Raw genomic sequence first — 18,039 nt, 5'->3', positions numbered from 1 at the left:
CAGCCCAGTGCTGTCATGGGTGAAGTAACATTTGAACTTAGCCTTGAAGAACTGGGAGGATTTCTGAGGCAAAATCTGAGCTAGGGCAGGTGGCTAGGGAGGTAGAGACAGGTGGAGCAAAGAGAGAGCCTTTCACATATAGGGAGCAACCCAAGGAAATGCAGTTGGTTAACTACAAAGGACATATGAAGGAAGATTCTATCTGCATCCAGATAAAGAACTGATGAATGGAAGTATGTATAGAATGATTTTACACACACACACACCTGTATCTAATGGTAGCCATCTCTAAGGCGGGGGATGGGGAAGAAAAAAAAAGGAAAAAATTTACATGATAACTTTATTGTGTATTTAAAAGAAATAGTAAGTTGTACATAATAGATTTGCAGCTTCATGTGCAATCATCTTTTATTATTATACTGTGTTATGGAAGTGCTTGTTTTATTCCATAAATTTAAAACTAAATAAATAAAAGTTTAAAAAATAAATAAAATGTAAATGCTAAAAAAAGAAAAAGAAAGTACAGTTTGTATTCAGGGAAGAGCAATTGATTCAAGTTGTCTAAAGTATAGAATTCATACTGGAGATTGATGGATGATAAGATTAAAAGGTTATTATGAACTCAGTTATGGATAAAGAGGGTACTTCAATTAAGGGCTACAGAATTCGAAGTTTATTCAGTGAGCAGAAAGCGCACATGAAAGGGTTTTGAGCAGAGGAATAGCATAATCACATCTGTGTATAAGAATGAGTTAAGCTGGTATGGATGTGAAGGGTGGATTGCAGTAGTGCCTCCAAGCAGGTTATTGTAGTAGGCATTTGATGCCAGGAGATGGAAAAGAATGGACATATATAGGCAGAGCAAGAGCTCTTTCAAAAGAGCAGATCTTGGAAAATCAGCCAACATAACCTTGACCTCCATTTTCTAATCTGTGAAATGAGGTATTTATATCACATGTACAAAAATATTTATAGCACTCTTTGTGGTGGCAAAGAATTGAAAATTGAGGGGATACCCATCAGTTGGGGAATGGCTGAACATGTTGTGGTATATGAATATAGTGAAATATTATTGTGTTATAAGAAATGATGAGTAAGATAATCTCAGAAAAACCTGGAAAGACTTACATGAACTGATGCTGAGTGAAGTGAGCAGAACCAGGAGAACATTGTACATAGTAACAACATTGTGCAATGATCAACTACGATAGACTTCACTCTTCTCAGCAATATAGTGATTCAAGATATCCAAAAGACACATGATGAAAAATTCTATCCACATCCAGAGAAAGAACTGTGGAGTCTGAATGCAGATTGAAGCATACTATTAGTGTTCTTTTACAACATGACTAATGTGGAAATATGTTTAACATGATTGTACATGTATAATCTATATCAGATTGCTTGGTGTCTTGGGGAGGGGAAGGAGGGAAAATATTTGGAACTCAAAATCTTACAAAAATGAATGTTGAAAACTATCTTTACATGTAGTTGGGGAAAAAAATACTATGGAGTGCAAAAAAAATTACTAAGACCAACAAAATATTGAAAAATAAAACAAATAAAAACCACCCAAGCAAAAACATTCAAAAAAAAAAGTAATTCCAAGAGTCATGGAATAAAAGCCAGATGTTATTGTTTCAGATGCTTCAGTCATGTGCAACTCTTTGTGACTCTGTTTGGGGTTTTCTTGGCAAAGATAGTGGAATGATTTGCCAGATAGCAGGGGATTAAAAAGTGACATTAGCTAGGTGGTGCAGTGGATAGAGTGCCAGTCCTGGAGTCAGGAAGATTGCTCTTCTTGAGTTCAAATGCAGCCTCAGACACTTACTAGCTGTGTCACCCTGGGCAAGTCACTTCACCCTGTTTGCCTTAGTTTCCTCATCTGTAAAATGAGGTGGAGAAGGAAATAGCAAGCCACTCCAGTATCTTTGCGAAAAAACAAACAAACAAACAAATCCCCAAAAGGGGTCGCAAAGAGTTGAAACAACAGAAAAGTGAGTAGTGCTAAAGGAGTAGAGTCAGTGCATCTAAACTATTTCAAATAGAGATTTAAGGTAGAAAGAAATGAAAAAAGACAGACAGTTAAAAGGTTTTATTTTGCTTTTTAAAAATATTAGACTTACTAACTGTGTGACCCTGGGCAAGTCACTTAACCCCATTGCCTAGCCAAAATACATATAAATACACACACATATATATATATATATATATATATATATATATATATATATGTGTGTGTGTGTGTGTATATATATGTGTGTGTGTGTGTGTGTGTGTGTGTGTGTGTGTGTGTGTATATATTAGAAGTATCTTGACCACTAGATGTATGAGAGAACAGACTTTTTATTTCAGTGGGTCATAGGTCAGACCATGGATTGGAAAGCATCTGGACTAGAGGTGATCTAGTCTAACACCCTCATTTGACAAATGTGGAAACCAAAACTTATTTCTCCAGGTGACTTGCCCAGAGTCATAGCTGAGGCACAGCCAGGATTCAAACCAGATCATAGACTAAAGAAGGGACCTTAGAGGCCATCAAGTCCGAGCCCCTCTTTTCATAGATGAGAAAACTGAGTCACAGAGAAAGTAAGTGATTTGTGAAGGGTCACACAGTTAATGTCTGAAGTGGAGGTGGGATTCGAACCCAGGTTTTCCTGACTACAAATCTAGTGTTCTCTCCACAGTACCATGCTGTATTTTTAGATGCTAAGTCACTGTGGGAAGAAAAGTGAGAATCATTTCTGGGCAGTAGCTAATAAGGTATGAGAGAATCAGTGATGAGCAGGCATTTGCAAAGAATCTTCAGTCCTTGCTTCTGTTTTTCCTAGGAAGGCATGTACTGAGTAGATGGCTCATTTTCTCTGTCCAAGTTGATTGTACATCAAAGTTTCTTTGGGTGGAATTATGCTTTTTGAATACCAAATCACTTCAAATAACATTAACATTTATTAAGTGCGCTTATGTGCAAAGCATTGTGTTAAGTGTTAGGGGAGATTTGAAATTTGGGTTAGGTATAGTTGATCCTCTTCCCTCAGAGATCTTCCTATAAGTATAAGGCTGTTTACAAGCTTTTTCCCAAAGCAGAGATGTGTTAAAGTGAATAGAGGGCTGGATCTCAAATCAGGGAGATCTGAGTTCAAATCTTGTCTCAGACACTCTAGCTGTGTGACACTAGTCCAATCATTTAACATCAGTACATTGTTGTGTATAGTGGATAGAGCAGTACTCTTGGAATCAGGAAGAGGTGGTTCAATGCCTCAGACATTCACTAGCTATGTGAACCCAGACAAATCACTTAACCTCTCTCTGCCTCAGTTTCCTCATCTATAAAATGAATGAGCTGAACTTGATGGCTTCTAAGATCCTGCCCAGCTCTAAGTCTGGTATCCAACAACATAGCAATGTCATGTTCCTCACCAATGACATTCCCATATCCCTATCTCCATGCTTTTGCACTGCCAGCTATCATGCCTAATTCATTTCTTCCTCACTTCCACCACATAGAGCCCTTCTCTTCCTTTATGATGCACTTCAGGCACCGTCTTCTACATGATCCTTCTTGATCCTTCCAATTGCTCATGCCCTCCCTCCCAAACTACCTTGTATTTAACTTTATGTGTTATATACACACATAAAGCATTAACTTTATATATGCTATATAGATATATATTTTATATAGAGACAATTATCTGTCTCTCTATCCATCTACCTACTTACCTGTCCATATGTCCATCCTATCCATTCACCTACCTAGCTACCTACCCATCCATCCATTTATCTAACTTCCTGTCCATCCATCTTTCCATCTCTCTGTCTACCTGTTTGCTTATCCATTTGTCTATCTATCCAGCCATTCATCTATCCATCTATCTAGTCATCTCTCTCTGTCTCATTCAACCTTTGTCTCTCCCATTAGAATGTAAGTACAAGTCATGATTGTTTCATTCTTTGTACTTGTATCTCCAGTGCCTAGCACAGAGCCTGACACACAGCCAGCAAGTGGTAAATACTTGTGGATTAATTGATTTCATTGATATAAGAAACTCTCAGGGGAAGAAGGCTGACATCTTCTTTGCAACTTACAGCCTTAGAGAGTTGCCTAGACTACTGTAAAATTAAGAGACTAGCCCAGGGTCACACAGTCAGTATGAGCAGTACATGCAGGACTTGAACTCAGTTCTTCCTGGCTCTGAACTCAGCTCTCTACAATGCCTCTGCCTAATACTGGTAAAAATGAAGAGTTCATTTTACTCTGCAGGATATTTTGAATCCCCAGCAAAATATTAGGATGTGCATACTAGCTACAGGACCCTTGTCAAGTTACTTAACTACAGTGCAAGCATTGGCCTCAATGGCCTCCACAGTCCTTTGCAGTTTAGTACCTGTGAGCCTGTGATCCAGGCCTAGGGTCTTCTCTAGTTTATAGGAATGTGTGTATGGTGGGCAAGACATTGAAGGTGTAGGCTTCGGGGAAACAATGAAAGTGGTTTATTATAAGGGTCTGAAAATGTTATTTTTCCATATTACTTTGAGAACCTGATTATCCTTCTATTAAAGGAAGATAAAATTTGGATAAGCAGAACCAAATTCAGCCCATAAAAGATGATTTGAAATGAAATAAATCATACTTCACTGAATTGTTATTGGTACTCCTCAAGTTTGAGAAGGTTTTATCACATAGTTGGTAAAATTGTCATCATTCCTAATGTGCAAAATAATGAGAGGAAATAGAGTTTTGAGACACATTAAAAGTCTGAATTTGGTGGGTATCATTTAATGGGTAAACTCTGGCTACTTGTATGATGCAGTCTGGATTATTTCACCCCAGGCAATGTTGCATAGTGGACAGATAGGTGGCCTTAATGCCAGGAAGACCTGTGTTCAAGTGCTGCCTCAGACACGTTCTGGGTTTGAGACCATGGACAAATCACTTAACTTTTAAGTGTTCTAGGCAACTCTCTGAGACTATAAGTTGTAGAGAAGGCATCTGCCTCCTCAGTCAGCAGTTAGTCACCAGGTAGGAAGCGGCCAGGTTGTAAAGGGCTTTAATTACCAAAGGGATGATTTTATTTTTGATCTTGGAGATAATAGGGAGCCATTGAAGGTTATTGAGTAAGAGCAGATTTTCTCATCCTGGTGTTCTCTTTATTAATGAATCACAGGTCCAGTGATTTTCCATGTGTAGTAAACAGCCTAATTATTTTACCTGGTAATCATGATTGGATTTTTCCTTTCCCCTGTGTTTTCTGGAAGGTATTTGAAGCAGTAATTGCTTGGGTAAACCATGACAAAGACGTAAGACAGGAGCTGATGGCCCGACTGATGGAGCATGTGCGGCTGCCTTTGCTTCCTCGGGAATATTTAGTTCAGGTAAGCAAGCCCAAATGCAGAACAGAAAGCTGATAACTCTGGGTCCCAGGCCCAAAGGGCATCCTGGTACAAGATGCAATGTGACTGCATCACAGAGGCAGAACAGGAGGTACCATTTTGTAGTCCCTATAACCTTGTGGGGCTGATTTTACTATATCCATCGTCAGCCCCCTCTTGGTACTTCTGGTTTGGGTAGTCGTATTTCCTATGAAACGAATGCTGTGCATTACGGGTGTAGTCTTGTTTTATTTGCTTTTAACAGGCTCCTGATTTTGGCTATGGAAATGGAACTCTTCAAAGGAATGTCTATCCCTTGAAATGAGGAAATAAATTGAGGCCAGTGTTAATTAAAATTACTGTGAAATATAATTATTTATAACTGTTGTGTATATATAATTATATCAGTAATTTCTAGCTGAGAAAACATAATTTACTTTGAATAAAGAGAAATAAATTCAACCTTAATTACACTCTACAAAATTGAAAACTTTGTCCATTCTTGGTTAAGCAACATACTTAAAAATTCTTTTTAATTTCATTAATCAGAGTCATTGAATTAATTCATATTAATTTCAGCTCCCTAGAGAGAACAGATCTGAAACTATTTTTCCATGTTCTCAGACACACAGATATGTTCTTATATGCACCATGATTTAATCAATGACAGGTAATCAAAAAAGTTTTTATTAAATGTTTACTTTGTGCCAGGCATTTGTGCTAAGCACAAGAGTTCAGGTACAAGAACTAAGTTAATCCCTGCCCTCAGGGAACTTCTAATTCTAATGGGAGTATGACAGCATGTAAAGGGAAGATAGAAAGGGGTGAGTTTGCAAGAGCCATCACTGTTTGGAAATGATGGAGGCATGATAGTGAATCCTAATTCTAAGTGAGATAAGGCCACCAAAGCACAGAGACAGAATCCTGGATCTCTTTGGAGGGAATCTGTGGATAGGCCAAACCTAGCAGGGGTGGGGAACCTGCGGCCTCAAGGCCACATATGGCCTTCTAGATCCTCAAGTGTGGCCCTTTGAACTGAATCCAAACTCCATAGAACAAATCCCTTTAATAAAAGGATTTGTTCTGTAAAACTTAGACTTAGTCAAAAGACCACACCCAAGGACCTGGAAGGCCACATTGTGGCCTCGAGGCCACAGGTTCTGGGCCAGAATGTAGGCAACTAGAAAGTGAGGAGGTTATTGCAATAGATAGGCAAGAGGTGATGAGGGTGGTTGTGATTTCAGTATCCCATGTAAAATGTAATTTCTTTTAATTTTTAAAGATTTGCCTGATTCTAAAGTTAATTATTGCAAGGGATACTATTACCTACAATGGGGAAAATGTTTTAAAATATTTTTAAAACTTTTTTTGGATGATTTATTGTGTATGCTTCACATGTGATTTCCATGACCAAACCCTAGCCTTCTTGCCAGAGTCAGGGACTGCGTTCTTCTTACTGTTTGGCTTCATTTTAAAATTAATATGGAAGTGATACTTCCTTCAACATTCACACAACATTATTCCTTGTCCTCTTTTTCCCTTGTTTTTACCTCTATTCCAACTTGAGAGCCCATTGTTAAATAGTGTGAGCATTTACACGTTGGAAATCAACAAATGCTACACATCAGGCCTTGATACTGTTTTGTGGATTGTCTACATTTAAGAAAGTGATGAAGGAAATGTTAATAACTCAAATTAAACTTTAAAATGTGTCATGTATATATTTTTTCCTTGAAGAGAGGTGGTTATTAAACACTGGCAAGCACACTACTCCCTCTCTGCCTCCATGTCTTTTCCTCATCAGGCCCTTTAGCTCAACAGTTTTGAGACAACTTCTTAAACTTTCCTCTTCTGCTTTCTCAGCTGCATTTTCTTTCCATTGACGTTTCCTTGGGACATGTAATCTTTTGTTGCATTTGAAAGGTTCCTGTCTCCCACTCCTTACTTCTCCATCTCTAATGGAGCATGCCAACTTGTGTCTGTTTTGTAGAGAGTGGAAGAGGAAACCCTAGTGAAGAACAGCAGCGCCTGCAAAGATTACCTCATTGAAGCCATGAAGTACCACCTGCTGCCCTCTGAGCAGCGCACACTGATGAAGAGTGCCCGGACTCGGCTGCGAACGCCCATGAGCCTGCCCAAAGTAAGAGCCGCCATGCTTAGTCGTCCTCTCTTGCCCTATCATGTAGACAAGATTTCTGTGTAGTAATAGCCAATGTTGTTATAGCACCTGTTATGTGTTGGGCACTTTGCTAAGCACCTTACAATTATTATCTCATTTTATCCTCATAACAACCCTGGGAGGTAGGGGCTATTATGACCGTATTTTACAGTTGAAGAAACTGAGGCAAACAGTTCAAGTGACTTGTCATGCAGTTAGGGAGTGTCTGAGGCCAAATTTGAACTCAGGTCTTTCTGACTCCAGACCCAGCGCTTTATCCAGTCGTTCAATTAATAAACATTTATTAAGCACCTAGGGACTGTGCTAAGCACCATCCACTTCACCTCCTACAGTGTAGTATCTATATAGCAAAGCTTGTGCCAAGTATGTCACACCTTCTTTCTAGGGTTCTCTGGCTTCCTTAAAATATTTATGTGGGTCTGTAGTTGTTATATAATAATTACAAACACGTATTTCCTTGTAGATCATGTGGATAAGAATTCCCTGGAATTGAGGTTTTTCAGATTTTGTGTTTTTCCTCCCACAAATTACCAAACATCTCTCATGCCCAAACGGCAGATGCATTTGGTCGCTTCAGAGTTTTATTCGGTCTAAGGGGAGTTTAATAATCTAATTGTAGAATCAGGAGGAAAAGGCCTTCCTATAAATTAGATATTTTATTAAAATGGAAGACTAGATTTCAGAGTCATTTCACAGCAGAAGGGCTCTTAACTTTGGGGTTATGGACCCCTTTGGTTATCTGATTAAACTTGCAAGGGACCCCTTCTCAGAATTATGTTTTTAAATGCACAAAATAAATTACAAAGGAAACCAATTATATTGAAATACAGTTCTTATAAGATATTTTTAAAAACACAAGTTCACAGATGCCAAGGTGAAAAACCTTTATTTCACACCAGAACTATAGATTCCTCCCTTACACATGAAAAATTATTCCCAGTGATGCCTTGTCAGATGTCTCACCCACTATAAATATCAGATAGACCAATTTTTTTAAAAAAGTTGTTTTAGTTTTCAAAATTGTTGGGACAGACTTCCTCTCTCTTTAATCAGTTCGTTTACCTTTCCTCCTACCTTTCCTGATTCTTAGGCATTTCATAAATTTAACACCAATTCACATTGGATTTGAATCCCTGCTCCACAGCCTTGCTCTCTTGTGACCTTGGGCAAGCCTCTTCTCTTCTCCCTCTTCTTCTCTGGCTCTCAGTTTCCTCATCTGTAAATTGAAGGAGTTGAAGTAGATGAACTCCAAGGGTACTTTTAGCTTTAAATCTATACTATGTTGCCTTCTTTCATTTCCTCCTTAACAAAACTGTTTGTATTTTACTGCCTTGGTTTTTCTCATAAACAAACACCCTTTCAGTTTTATTTTTCCATGTGAGATTCTCTTCACTGCGTCTGAATCATTATGATACCCAAGACCCTGCCCTTTGGAGCATGTCTTGAGGATGACCTCACTAGGACATGTAGAGGATAAACTCTGATCCGCTGACCCCTTTTATGACCTTTTGTTTTTGCATGTATACCTGTGTTGCATTAAGAAATATGAGTTATTTTGTCCATTATTCTCGTGTGTGTGTGTGTGTGTGTGTGTGTGTGTGTGTGTGTGTGTGTGTGTGTGTGATTCTAACTCTCCCTCCAGTATCACTTAATCAGTAAATTCAGTATTTTGGATGTTTTTTCTCCAGTGTTTTCATTTTCCTTCTTTCCAAATTGAATTTCATGGGGGTAGTTTTACCCATACTTTTAGTTCCTAAGAGTATACTATATTAATATTATTTTTCTGTCTTCCCCAATGTTAACACCTCTGAACTTAGAATCATTTGATGGTTTTGCCAATGTGCTGTTTACTTATCTTTCTAGAGAGTTAATAAATATTTTAAATTAGAAATGGACTTCTACATCACCCCCTGGTTAATTCTTTTATAAATTCCAGTCCACTGACACACTTCAGTTTGAATAATATTTCAGTGCATGTGAGGATGTTTCAAAAACAGAAAGAAGTCACTAGTTGATTTGACTGATGGGTTTTAGTATCACATGCAGTTGTACTGGGCATGCTTTAAAAAAAAAATGCCCCTGCTACCTGTTATTTATAATTCTGTTTCCCCCCTAGAGGTTGACAGGATTTTCTCCTCCTTGAAATATTTATTGTCGTTTTTAATAAATAGCAAGGAATATAAAAACAAATCTAAATTTTAAAATATATGAAAAGGGATGTAGTGGGTTACAGAGGAATTTCAAAGTCAGGAGGATCTGGGTTCATGTTTTATCTCTAACTCACACTTAACCTCTTAGTGCTTAGATGAATTCCTGACACTAATGTAATTACACATCTGGACCACAAAAAAGTAGCATTCTTACCACAAGGCAGTTTCAAAGGCATTCACTTCCTCCTCTGTTGTTAAAAATAAGTGTTTGCCTATTTCAAATTTTCTGATCTCTCCTCAGTTCTCCAAGATTTTATACAAAAATTATTCTAAGTGGGCTCAGTAAGTACATTTTCTAGTCCCTTAATATCTTAGTATGCATGCAATCTGAGTCTGCTAATTTTATAAATGTTCACCTTTTCCAGATATTCCTTTACCTGCTTTTTTTAAGTAGCTAACCTTGCAAGTGTTCATTGCATTTATATTATTTACTTTTTAAGAAATTCTTACAAAAACCAAATTTAAAAAAATTCCATTTCTTGGCCAATTTTAATTTAGCCTTCATTTTATACCTTCCTCCCCACTTACCTCCCCACCTACCTCTTTAACTAGGTTTGTTTTATCACTAGCAGTTTTCACTCTCTATTGGAAAAGGCCCTCCTTGATCCCTTTTCTGGCATTTAATTTATTGTTACTGGCTGTAGTTTTATCTAAAGGCCTTTACAAGTGAATTCTGTATTGTTCCATTCACATCTCATTTTTAGCCTGTCTTTGTCACTTCCCAGAGTTCTTTGAATAGTACTTGGAAGAGATTTGCCAAATATTTGAGCAGTCCGTTATTTTTTCTCTCATTCTTTCTTTTCACTCCCCTCTCTTCTTTTCCCCTTCACTCTCTTTCTATTCTCCTCTCTCCTTACCCCCATGTCTCCCCTTCCCCTCATCTTCTCTCTTTCTCTGTTTAAATAGCCTGGATCATCTGGTCTCACATTCCTGAGTTGCTCAGGGCATGTGTAATCTTTGATTGTTCATCTGGGATCCACTGGGCTAACAGATTTCTCTTTTGTTTGTTTTGTTTTGTTTTGTTTTTTGGTGAGGCAGTTTGGGTTAAGTGACTTGCCTAGAGTCACACAGCTAGTGAGTGTTATGTGTCTGAGGCCGAATTTGAACTCCTGGTCCTCCTGACTCCAGGATCAGTGCTCTATCCACTGCATCACTTAGCTGCCCCAACTAACAGATTTCTTAATTCCTTCATTTTCACTTTAATGAACTCAGTGGAGAATATTCTTGTAGTCCACTGTAAGGAGCTGTGGAGGTTTTCTGTGCTCCAGGTGCTGTTTCTTCTCCTGTTTGGGGATGCCAGCTCCTAATCTCAATCTTATAAGCAAAGATATCTGATTGGAGTTTCCTGCTTTTGGACAGCCATGTTTTTCTATCTGTTTTTCAGGAATGTGCTCCATGCTTAATTCTGTTACATTCCTGTGTTAGAGCCCATCTTGAGAATTTGTCCCCCATAAGGAGCCCAGATTATCATCTTGAGGGCAGTCTTAAACATAAGCAAAGTCTTTAAAAAAAAATCTGTCTGCATTTCCCACACTTAGTGGTGATAATGTTGAAGATAATGATGGTAATGAGTCAGTGCTCAAGAACAAGAATTCTACTGGTGAAATATATTTCAGGGTTCTTCTTAAAGGTGATTCTATCTTACAGTTGGTACACACAGCTTTATTCCTTTTTTTGTTAAGCTGGATTTTTTTGTTTGTTTTCATAGCTGTTGGGGTTTTTGTATTTTGCCCTGGGCCCACCACATTAATTTGAGTGAGTGCTTTCACGTATCTCAGACTTTAGTTTTTGTTTTGGTTTGGTTTTTTTGTTTTGTTGTGGTTTGTTTTTTATTATCCTCACTCAGAAACACTGAGGTTGTTTTAGGTGTTGTGGTTTTTCCTTTACTTTCAGCATCTTAATATATTCCATGCTTTTTACTGCCCTATTTTGAATCCTCTACATGTCTAGGACTTAAAATATTTTTACAAATAAAGATACATTTTATTGCTGTATATCTTTACATTTTTTTTTATCTGCTGGAGTTGCTGAAATTGTTACTAAAGATATGAAAGGGAAGGAAAATACAGTGGATAGAGCTCTGGACCTGTTATCACGGAGACATGAGTTCAAATCCAGTCTCAGAGATTACTAGTGAAGTGACCCCAAGCAGGTCACTTAAACTCTGTCTGCCTCTTTCTTCATCTGTCAACTTGGGATAATGATAGAATCTATCTCCCACCATCGTTTTGAGGATCAAATGAGATAATATTTCTAAAGTACTTTGCAAAATCTTAAAGTATTATATAAGTGCTAATTAATATTTGGCTTTCAAGAGATGAAAAATGGAAGTTCAGAATAGTTAAATTACTTATAGGCAGTCTAGGACAGACATTCGAAAGTTCTTAAATTCTGCCTTAACCTTCTATCAAGTTTGTTTCATCTGTGGCTTTTTAAAAGCCACATTTTGTTCAAAATATCATCCCATTTTTACATGCCTTTTAGTTGCCGCATTTCCAGTTTCCTTTTTTCCCTCCAACTATTAGTATAGTATTCTTAAAACTGGGATCCTGTGAAATTTTGAAAAATTAGAGCTTCAGAGTTTCTAACAATTGTTTGTTGGGTCATTAGAATGAATTTTTAGCACAAATTCCTCACCTCAAGCAATTATCACTGCTCTCATTTTTTCCCCAAAATTATTTTCTCTAATCTCATTATTGCTGTATATTTTGACTCACAGATCGTCATGCTTTTAGTATCTCTTCCTGCATCATATAAATATGTGTGAGTATATAAAATAGTACTATCACTTTACTGTCCTTAATAGATGAAAATATTGACTTTTTTCCTCCTTTTCTCTCCCATCCCCTTTATGTGAGAAGTAAAATAAATTAACATATTATCATTGACATTTTATGCGTGTCTCAATTTATTGCCTAAAGAAAAACTATTCATCTATAACAAGCACATGCTAATATTATATCTGTACCTTTCAACTTAAACTGCCTGGCAGGCATATATTTGAACTCCAAATGATATATAATACCACAATTCACAGTTGATCACACAATTCAGTAGCATTCTGTAATTTCAGAAAACTCATCTCTCACATTTTGAGGGGCACACAACTTGGTCTTATTCTGTTCATTTGCACTCAGTGCTAGCACAATAGTAGGACCTAAACATTTTTTATACTTTAGCTGTCTTTTGCTTTTTTCTTCAAGGACTTTAAAGTTTCCTTCATCTGTCTAGATTCTGACTTGCAGAAATAACTAATTTTCATTCATCTTATCAGAGATCTATGATAAGTAGATCCTTTTTTTTTTCCTTAGGAAAGTTGTCTTCTACTTCTCCCTTATCTTCCCATAATCTTGAGTACAATGGTAGGCACTCAAAAAATATTGTCAGTGTCCTGACTTTGCTCTATGTGTGACTCTGTATTCCTCAGTTTTTCTTTATTTTGTTCCTTTTGTCCTATTTTCCCCAAGCTGCTTGTCATTCTCTGCAATGACAGAGCTGATGTTAAGGTTTCTCTCTCTTGGCATTTTTGTTTCTCAAGAGTCATCAGAAAATACACATACATCTCTGTAAAATAAAAACTAATTTGTTTTCAAATTTGATAAGAACTGGGCCTGTACAAAACCCCTTTCTTCAAGGCAGAGGCTTCTAGAAAGCCTTTCTGTCTTTCCTTCATTTCCCACAGCACATGTTGATTATATATTGTCTTATATTATTCTTTAATTGTCTCACATGTGTATCTTGTGATTTATAATGAGCAGGAAGACAAGAACCAAATCTTTTATATTTTATTCCTCTCCCCCCCTGCCCTCCTCCACCCCAGAGCCTAGAATATAATACAAAGTGAATTCTGATTACCAATGAATACTTGCTTGAATAGGATTGAATATGTTTGATGCTCCCATATAGACTCAGAGAATAGACTACTGTGCCTGTGGTCATCATACTTCCTAAAAATCTCTATCCTTTGTCTTACGGGAACATAAAAGGTCTCTCTGCTAGTTAGGATTCATTGTGGAAGTTCTCTTGTGAACTCTTATTTTATGCTTTATCTAGTTTGTTTGTTTTTTAATTTCCCTTCCTTTTTCCCTGTCTTTCCTTTCCTTTCCTCCACTTGACCTTTCACCTCCCTGCTACAGCCCAGACCTATTGATTTCACATTCATCTTCTTTAGACATTAGAGTACCAATCCTCTGATTCTTGGGAAATTAGAATCCACTTAGGGTACCACATTGAATACTTGTCAGGGTTGACTACATGCTGATGGTTTGTTTGCTTTTTTTGGCTTAAATCCTGCTTTTGCTTGAAGGATCAGAAACTTATCACAGTTTCTGAAATTCTTTACTAAATGTGCTAGACAATAGGCTTTTAACCCTGACATTCCTCCCCCTCCAAGTTGATGTTTATTAAATATTGGTTTAGAAGGCGTTTCCCTCCTCACCCCTTTCCCCTTCTCAACCTCATTCCACCCTCATTATCTTAGCAGTCTCTACCTCAAACCTTGTGCAGGACATTTAAAAATCTGTGAGTAGATGATTGTGAATAGTTGCTTTTATGGTTGTCCCCTTCTAGTTGATGGTGGTAGTTGGTGGTCAAGCCCCAAAAGCTATTCGAAGTGTGGAGTGCTATGACTTCAAGGAGGAGCGATGGCATCAGGTTGCTGAGTTGCCTTCAAGGCGATGTCGAGCAGGTAAGGGTCATTGTGCTGTGTCCATTCTGTGCTATGGAAAGCTGATCGAATCCAAAGGGTTTGGAACTCACTGCCATTATACAAGGAGAAGACTCTCCAATAGAAACATTTGTATTAAAATTGTTTGTTGACCATATCTTAACTCAGAAGCACTTTGCAGTCTACAGTTGTGTCTACTACAATTCTTTTTTCTTTTTTAAAAGTTTCCTGTCTTTTTTTTTTTGAGGTAATCAGGGTTAAATAACTTGCCCAGGGTCATACAGCTAGTAAGTGTCAAGTGTTTGGTCTGAGGCCAGATTTGAACTCAGGTCCTCCTGACTCCAGAGCCTGTACTCTGTCCACTGTGCCACCTAGCTGCCCCTTAGATTAGGCTTTGATAGTGTGTATTAATGGATTTGAGAAGGCATGATTCCATTTGGGTATGTGAGTGTACGTGTTGTAATGGGCATATGCTGTATTATATTGCAGTCTTCAATTTCAGTTCTCAGTGGACTGAATGCACTGTGAGTTAAAGACACGGATATAATGACTAGCTAGGGGTCCCTGAACAGGAAGTCTGAGGGAAAGGTAAGAACCTCAGGCAGAGATCTTGCATTTTTATAGCTTTTTAAAATACTTTCAAGTTGCACAGTGTTTAGAGTGCAGGCCTGGAGTCAGGAAGGCTCATCTTCTTGAGTTCACATCTTACCTCAGACATTTACTAGCTGTGTGACTCTGGGCAAGTTACTTAACCCTATTTGCCTCAGTTTTCTCATCTGTAAAATGAGTTGGAGAAGGAAATGGCAAACCACTCCAATATCTGTGCTAAGAAAACCCCAAATGGAGTCATGAAGAGTAGGACACAACTGAAGAACAACAGAACAACAATAAAAATATCTTTGTATTTATTTCTTTTATATTTATGCTATATTTATTGGCTCCCCTAATAGAATGTTAATTCCTTGCATGTAAAAATTGTTTCATTCGTTTTACTTATATCCCCAGTGCCTGGTACATGATAGGTTCTTCAAAATATTTATTAATTGATTGCTATAACTTTCATGCTCAACTATAGTGATTAGTTTATCCCAGCCCTGAAATCCTTTAAATTAAACCAATATCTAGTAAATGCCCACTTTTAAGACAAACAATGCATTAGGCATTGGCAGGCATACAAAATAAAAATTTAAGTTCCTTGAGGGGAGGGATCATATCTTCTTAATCTCTTTCTCCCTCCTAGTGCCTAGCACATGATATCACATTGTAGGCAATGAAATATTTGTGTGGAATAAATGAATGACGTCTTAAGTCCTGGTTCACTAGAAGTATGAAATCTGTTTAGGAAAGAAGATATAAATATCTGAAAGCTAAATAACAATAAAAGATTTAAATAATTATTTAACACAGTAGAGAAAGCATCATAAGACATGATTAATTGCAAATAAGTTGTGTTATCAACAATTCTATCATGAGAGAGGTCACTTCACACTAAAATGGTCAAGGAAGACTTTGTGGATAGGTTTAGATTGTAAGCTTCTCAAGGGAAGGGACTGTCTTTTTATTAATTGTATCCCCAGTGCTTAGCACAGTGCCTATGACATAGTAGGTGCTTAGTAAATATTTATCATATAGTAAATAAATTCTTTGGGTAGAGCGAAAGATTCTTGTTGGTAGGAACCCTTTTGAACAAGAGAATGACGTGATCAAAATGATATTTTAGGAAAATCAGTGTAGTGGCACTGTGTGCTGTAGACGTGCCTTCTCTAAGCACATCCCCTGCTTGTTCCTGAGCTTCTACACGTGATTCATGAAGGAATGTAATACAAATTTAATTTTAAAAATCACTATAAAACATGCAAGAGGTTCAGAATAGAAAAATTGAAGAAGAGGTAATTTAGCTTCAAATAGGTGGAAAAACGAAAGAGTATTAAGAGATAATTTAAGTCTATATACATTCTTTAAAAAGCCACATTAATCAAATGGTGCCTGAAATCCACACCACAATATTTTGTATCTTGTATTAAACACAGAAAAGAATAAAAATTCAATAATTATCTAAGCATGCATGTGAGCAGTAATTCTCCAGACATGTCCAGCCAGCGTCTCATTGGGTGTCAGGTACAAACCAGGATCATTTCATGGGTCTTCATGCAGTGGTGGTACCTTGAGCATGATGTATTCTCATGGATGTGTTCCTGCCACAGGTATGGTTTACATGGCTGGCCTCGTTTTTGCTGTGGGCGGTTTCAATGGCTCATTAAGAGTTCGAACTGTTGATTCCTATGATCCAGTTAAAGATCAGTGGACCAGCGTCGCTAACATGCGAGACCGGAGGAGCACACTAGGAGCTGCTGTGTTAAATGGCTTGTTGTACGCAGTCGGGGGATTTGATGGAAGTACAGGTAAATTTGGTCCTGCTCTTCTCTCTTTTACTATGGCCACTCACCTGGTCAAGACAGATAAACAAGTAATATCAAAAGTAAACACTTTAATGTTTTAGAAGATTCCATTTTTTTAATATAATAAGGATTTTCCCAAATAATCTTGTAAGAGTACTGATGATATGTACCAGAAAAAAAAAACATTTTTTTGGCCTAGATCTGTGATTTTCTTGATGGAGACACATCAGCAACCAGTCTGTAACTAATAGTCTTAGAAAATTGCTGGAAGGTCACTGAAAGCTTAAATGACACAGCTACTATTGTACCTAAGGGAAGAATTTAACCCAGGTCTCCTGACTTAAAAGCCTACTTTTTACCCTCTGTACCATATCTATTTTGATCTGGGCCTCTCATTACATTGGTGTAAGGAAAATCCAATGAGAAAACTCACTTGGCTCATGCAGATCTTTACCTAATGTGCAATTTATGATCCTAGAAAGTTGCCTGGGGTACCCATTTAGGATCCCATAGCCAGCAGTATCATAGATGGGAACTCATAACGCTTATATAAACTTGGTTATACATTGTTATTTTCTTTGTCTTCATATCATCCTGATTAGCATGGCTAATTTAAATGGCCCTGAAAACAATTCATAGTAAAAAAAAATTCAATTATTTTAAATTTTAGAAGAAGAAATAAAACCCAAATAATCTGCAGATGATCGTGTTTGCCTTTAGAAATTTAGAAAGAATAATGATGTATTGGGGTTTGTTACAGGTTTGTCATCTGTGGAAGCATATAACATGAAGGCTAATGAATGGTTTCATGTCGCACCAATGAATACGAGGAGGAGCAGTGTTGGTGTAGGGGTTGTTGGAGGTATATACTGGTGATTCTTTCATTCAAGCTTCCACTTTCCGGTTCTGGGCACGTGGCTTCCTGAATCTTAGAAGTGGGGGCAATGAGATCTTCTTCCATATTCTAGAATTTAGAATTAGAATCGTATAATTCTTTTTTAAGAGTTGGAAAGGTCAGTAGAGATCATAGGATCATAGCTGTAGAGCCATAAGGGCCTTCAGATGCCATTTTGTCCATCTCTCATTTTATAGATGAGGAAACTGAGGCCCCAAGAGGTAGAAGGCCTTGCTCAAAGGTAGCAGGTTAGTCAATGAACAGAACTGTTATACAGCCTTATTTCCTGATATACAGAGACTGGTGCTGTTTTTGTTATG

General features: G+C 37.5%; 1 protein-coding gene across 3 annotated transcripts in view; it reads left to right on the top strand.

Annotated features, from left to right (window-relative positions):
* KLHL2 (kelch like family member 2) overlaps positions 1–18,039 on the top strand; it is a 143,080-nt gene that overhangs the window by 108,615 nt on the left and 16,426 nt on the right. For all 3 annotated transcript variants that reach the window (XM_020976335.2, XM_020976336.2, XM_078148719.1), the window contains 5 exons: positions 5,257–5,373; positions 7,361–7,510; positions 14,329–14,446; positions 16,630–16,827; positions 17,585–17,686. In XM_020976335.2, the coding sequence (XP_020831994.1) occupies positions 5,257–5,373; positions 7,361–7,510; positions 14,329–14,446; positions 16,630–16,827; positions 17,585–17,686 (685 nt within the window). The remainder of the gene's footprint in view (positions 1–5,256; positions 5,374–7,360; positions 7,511–14,328; positions 14,447–16,629; positions 16,828–17,584; positions 17,687–18,039) is intronic.

The sequence above is a fragment of the Phascolarctos cinereus genome, unplaced genomic scaffold (genome assembly GCF_003287225.1).
Source record: "Phascolarctos cinereus isolate Bilbo 61053 unplaced genomic scaffold, phaCin_HiC Scaffold_9;HRSCAF=440, whole genome shotgun sequence".
In the NCBI taxonomy this organism is placed as follows: Eukaryota; Metazoa; Chordata; class Mammalia; order Diprotodontia; family Phascolarctidae; genus Phascolarctos; species Phascolarctos cinereus.
The sequence above is the reverse complement of the archived record's forward strand: the minus strand, read 5'-3'. Positions and strand labels throughout refer to the sequence as shown.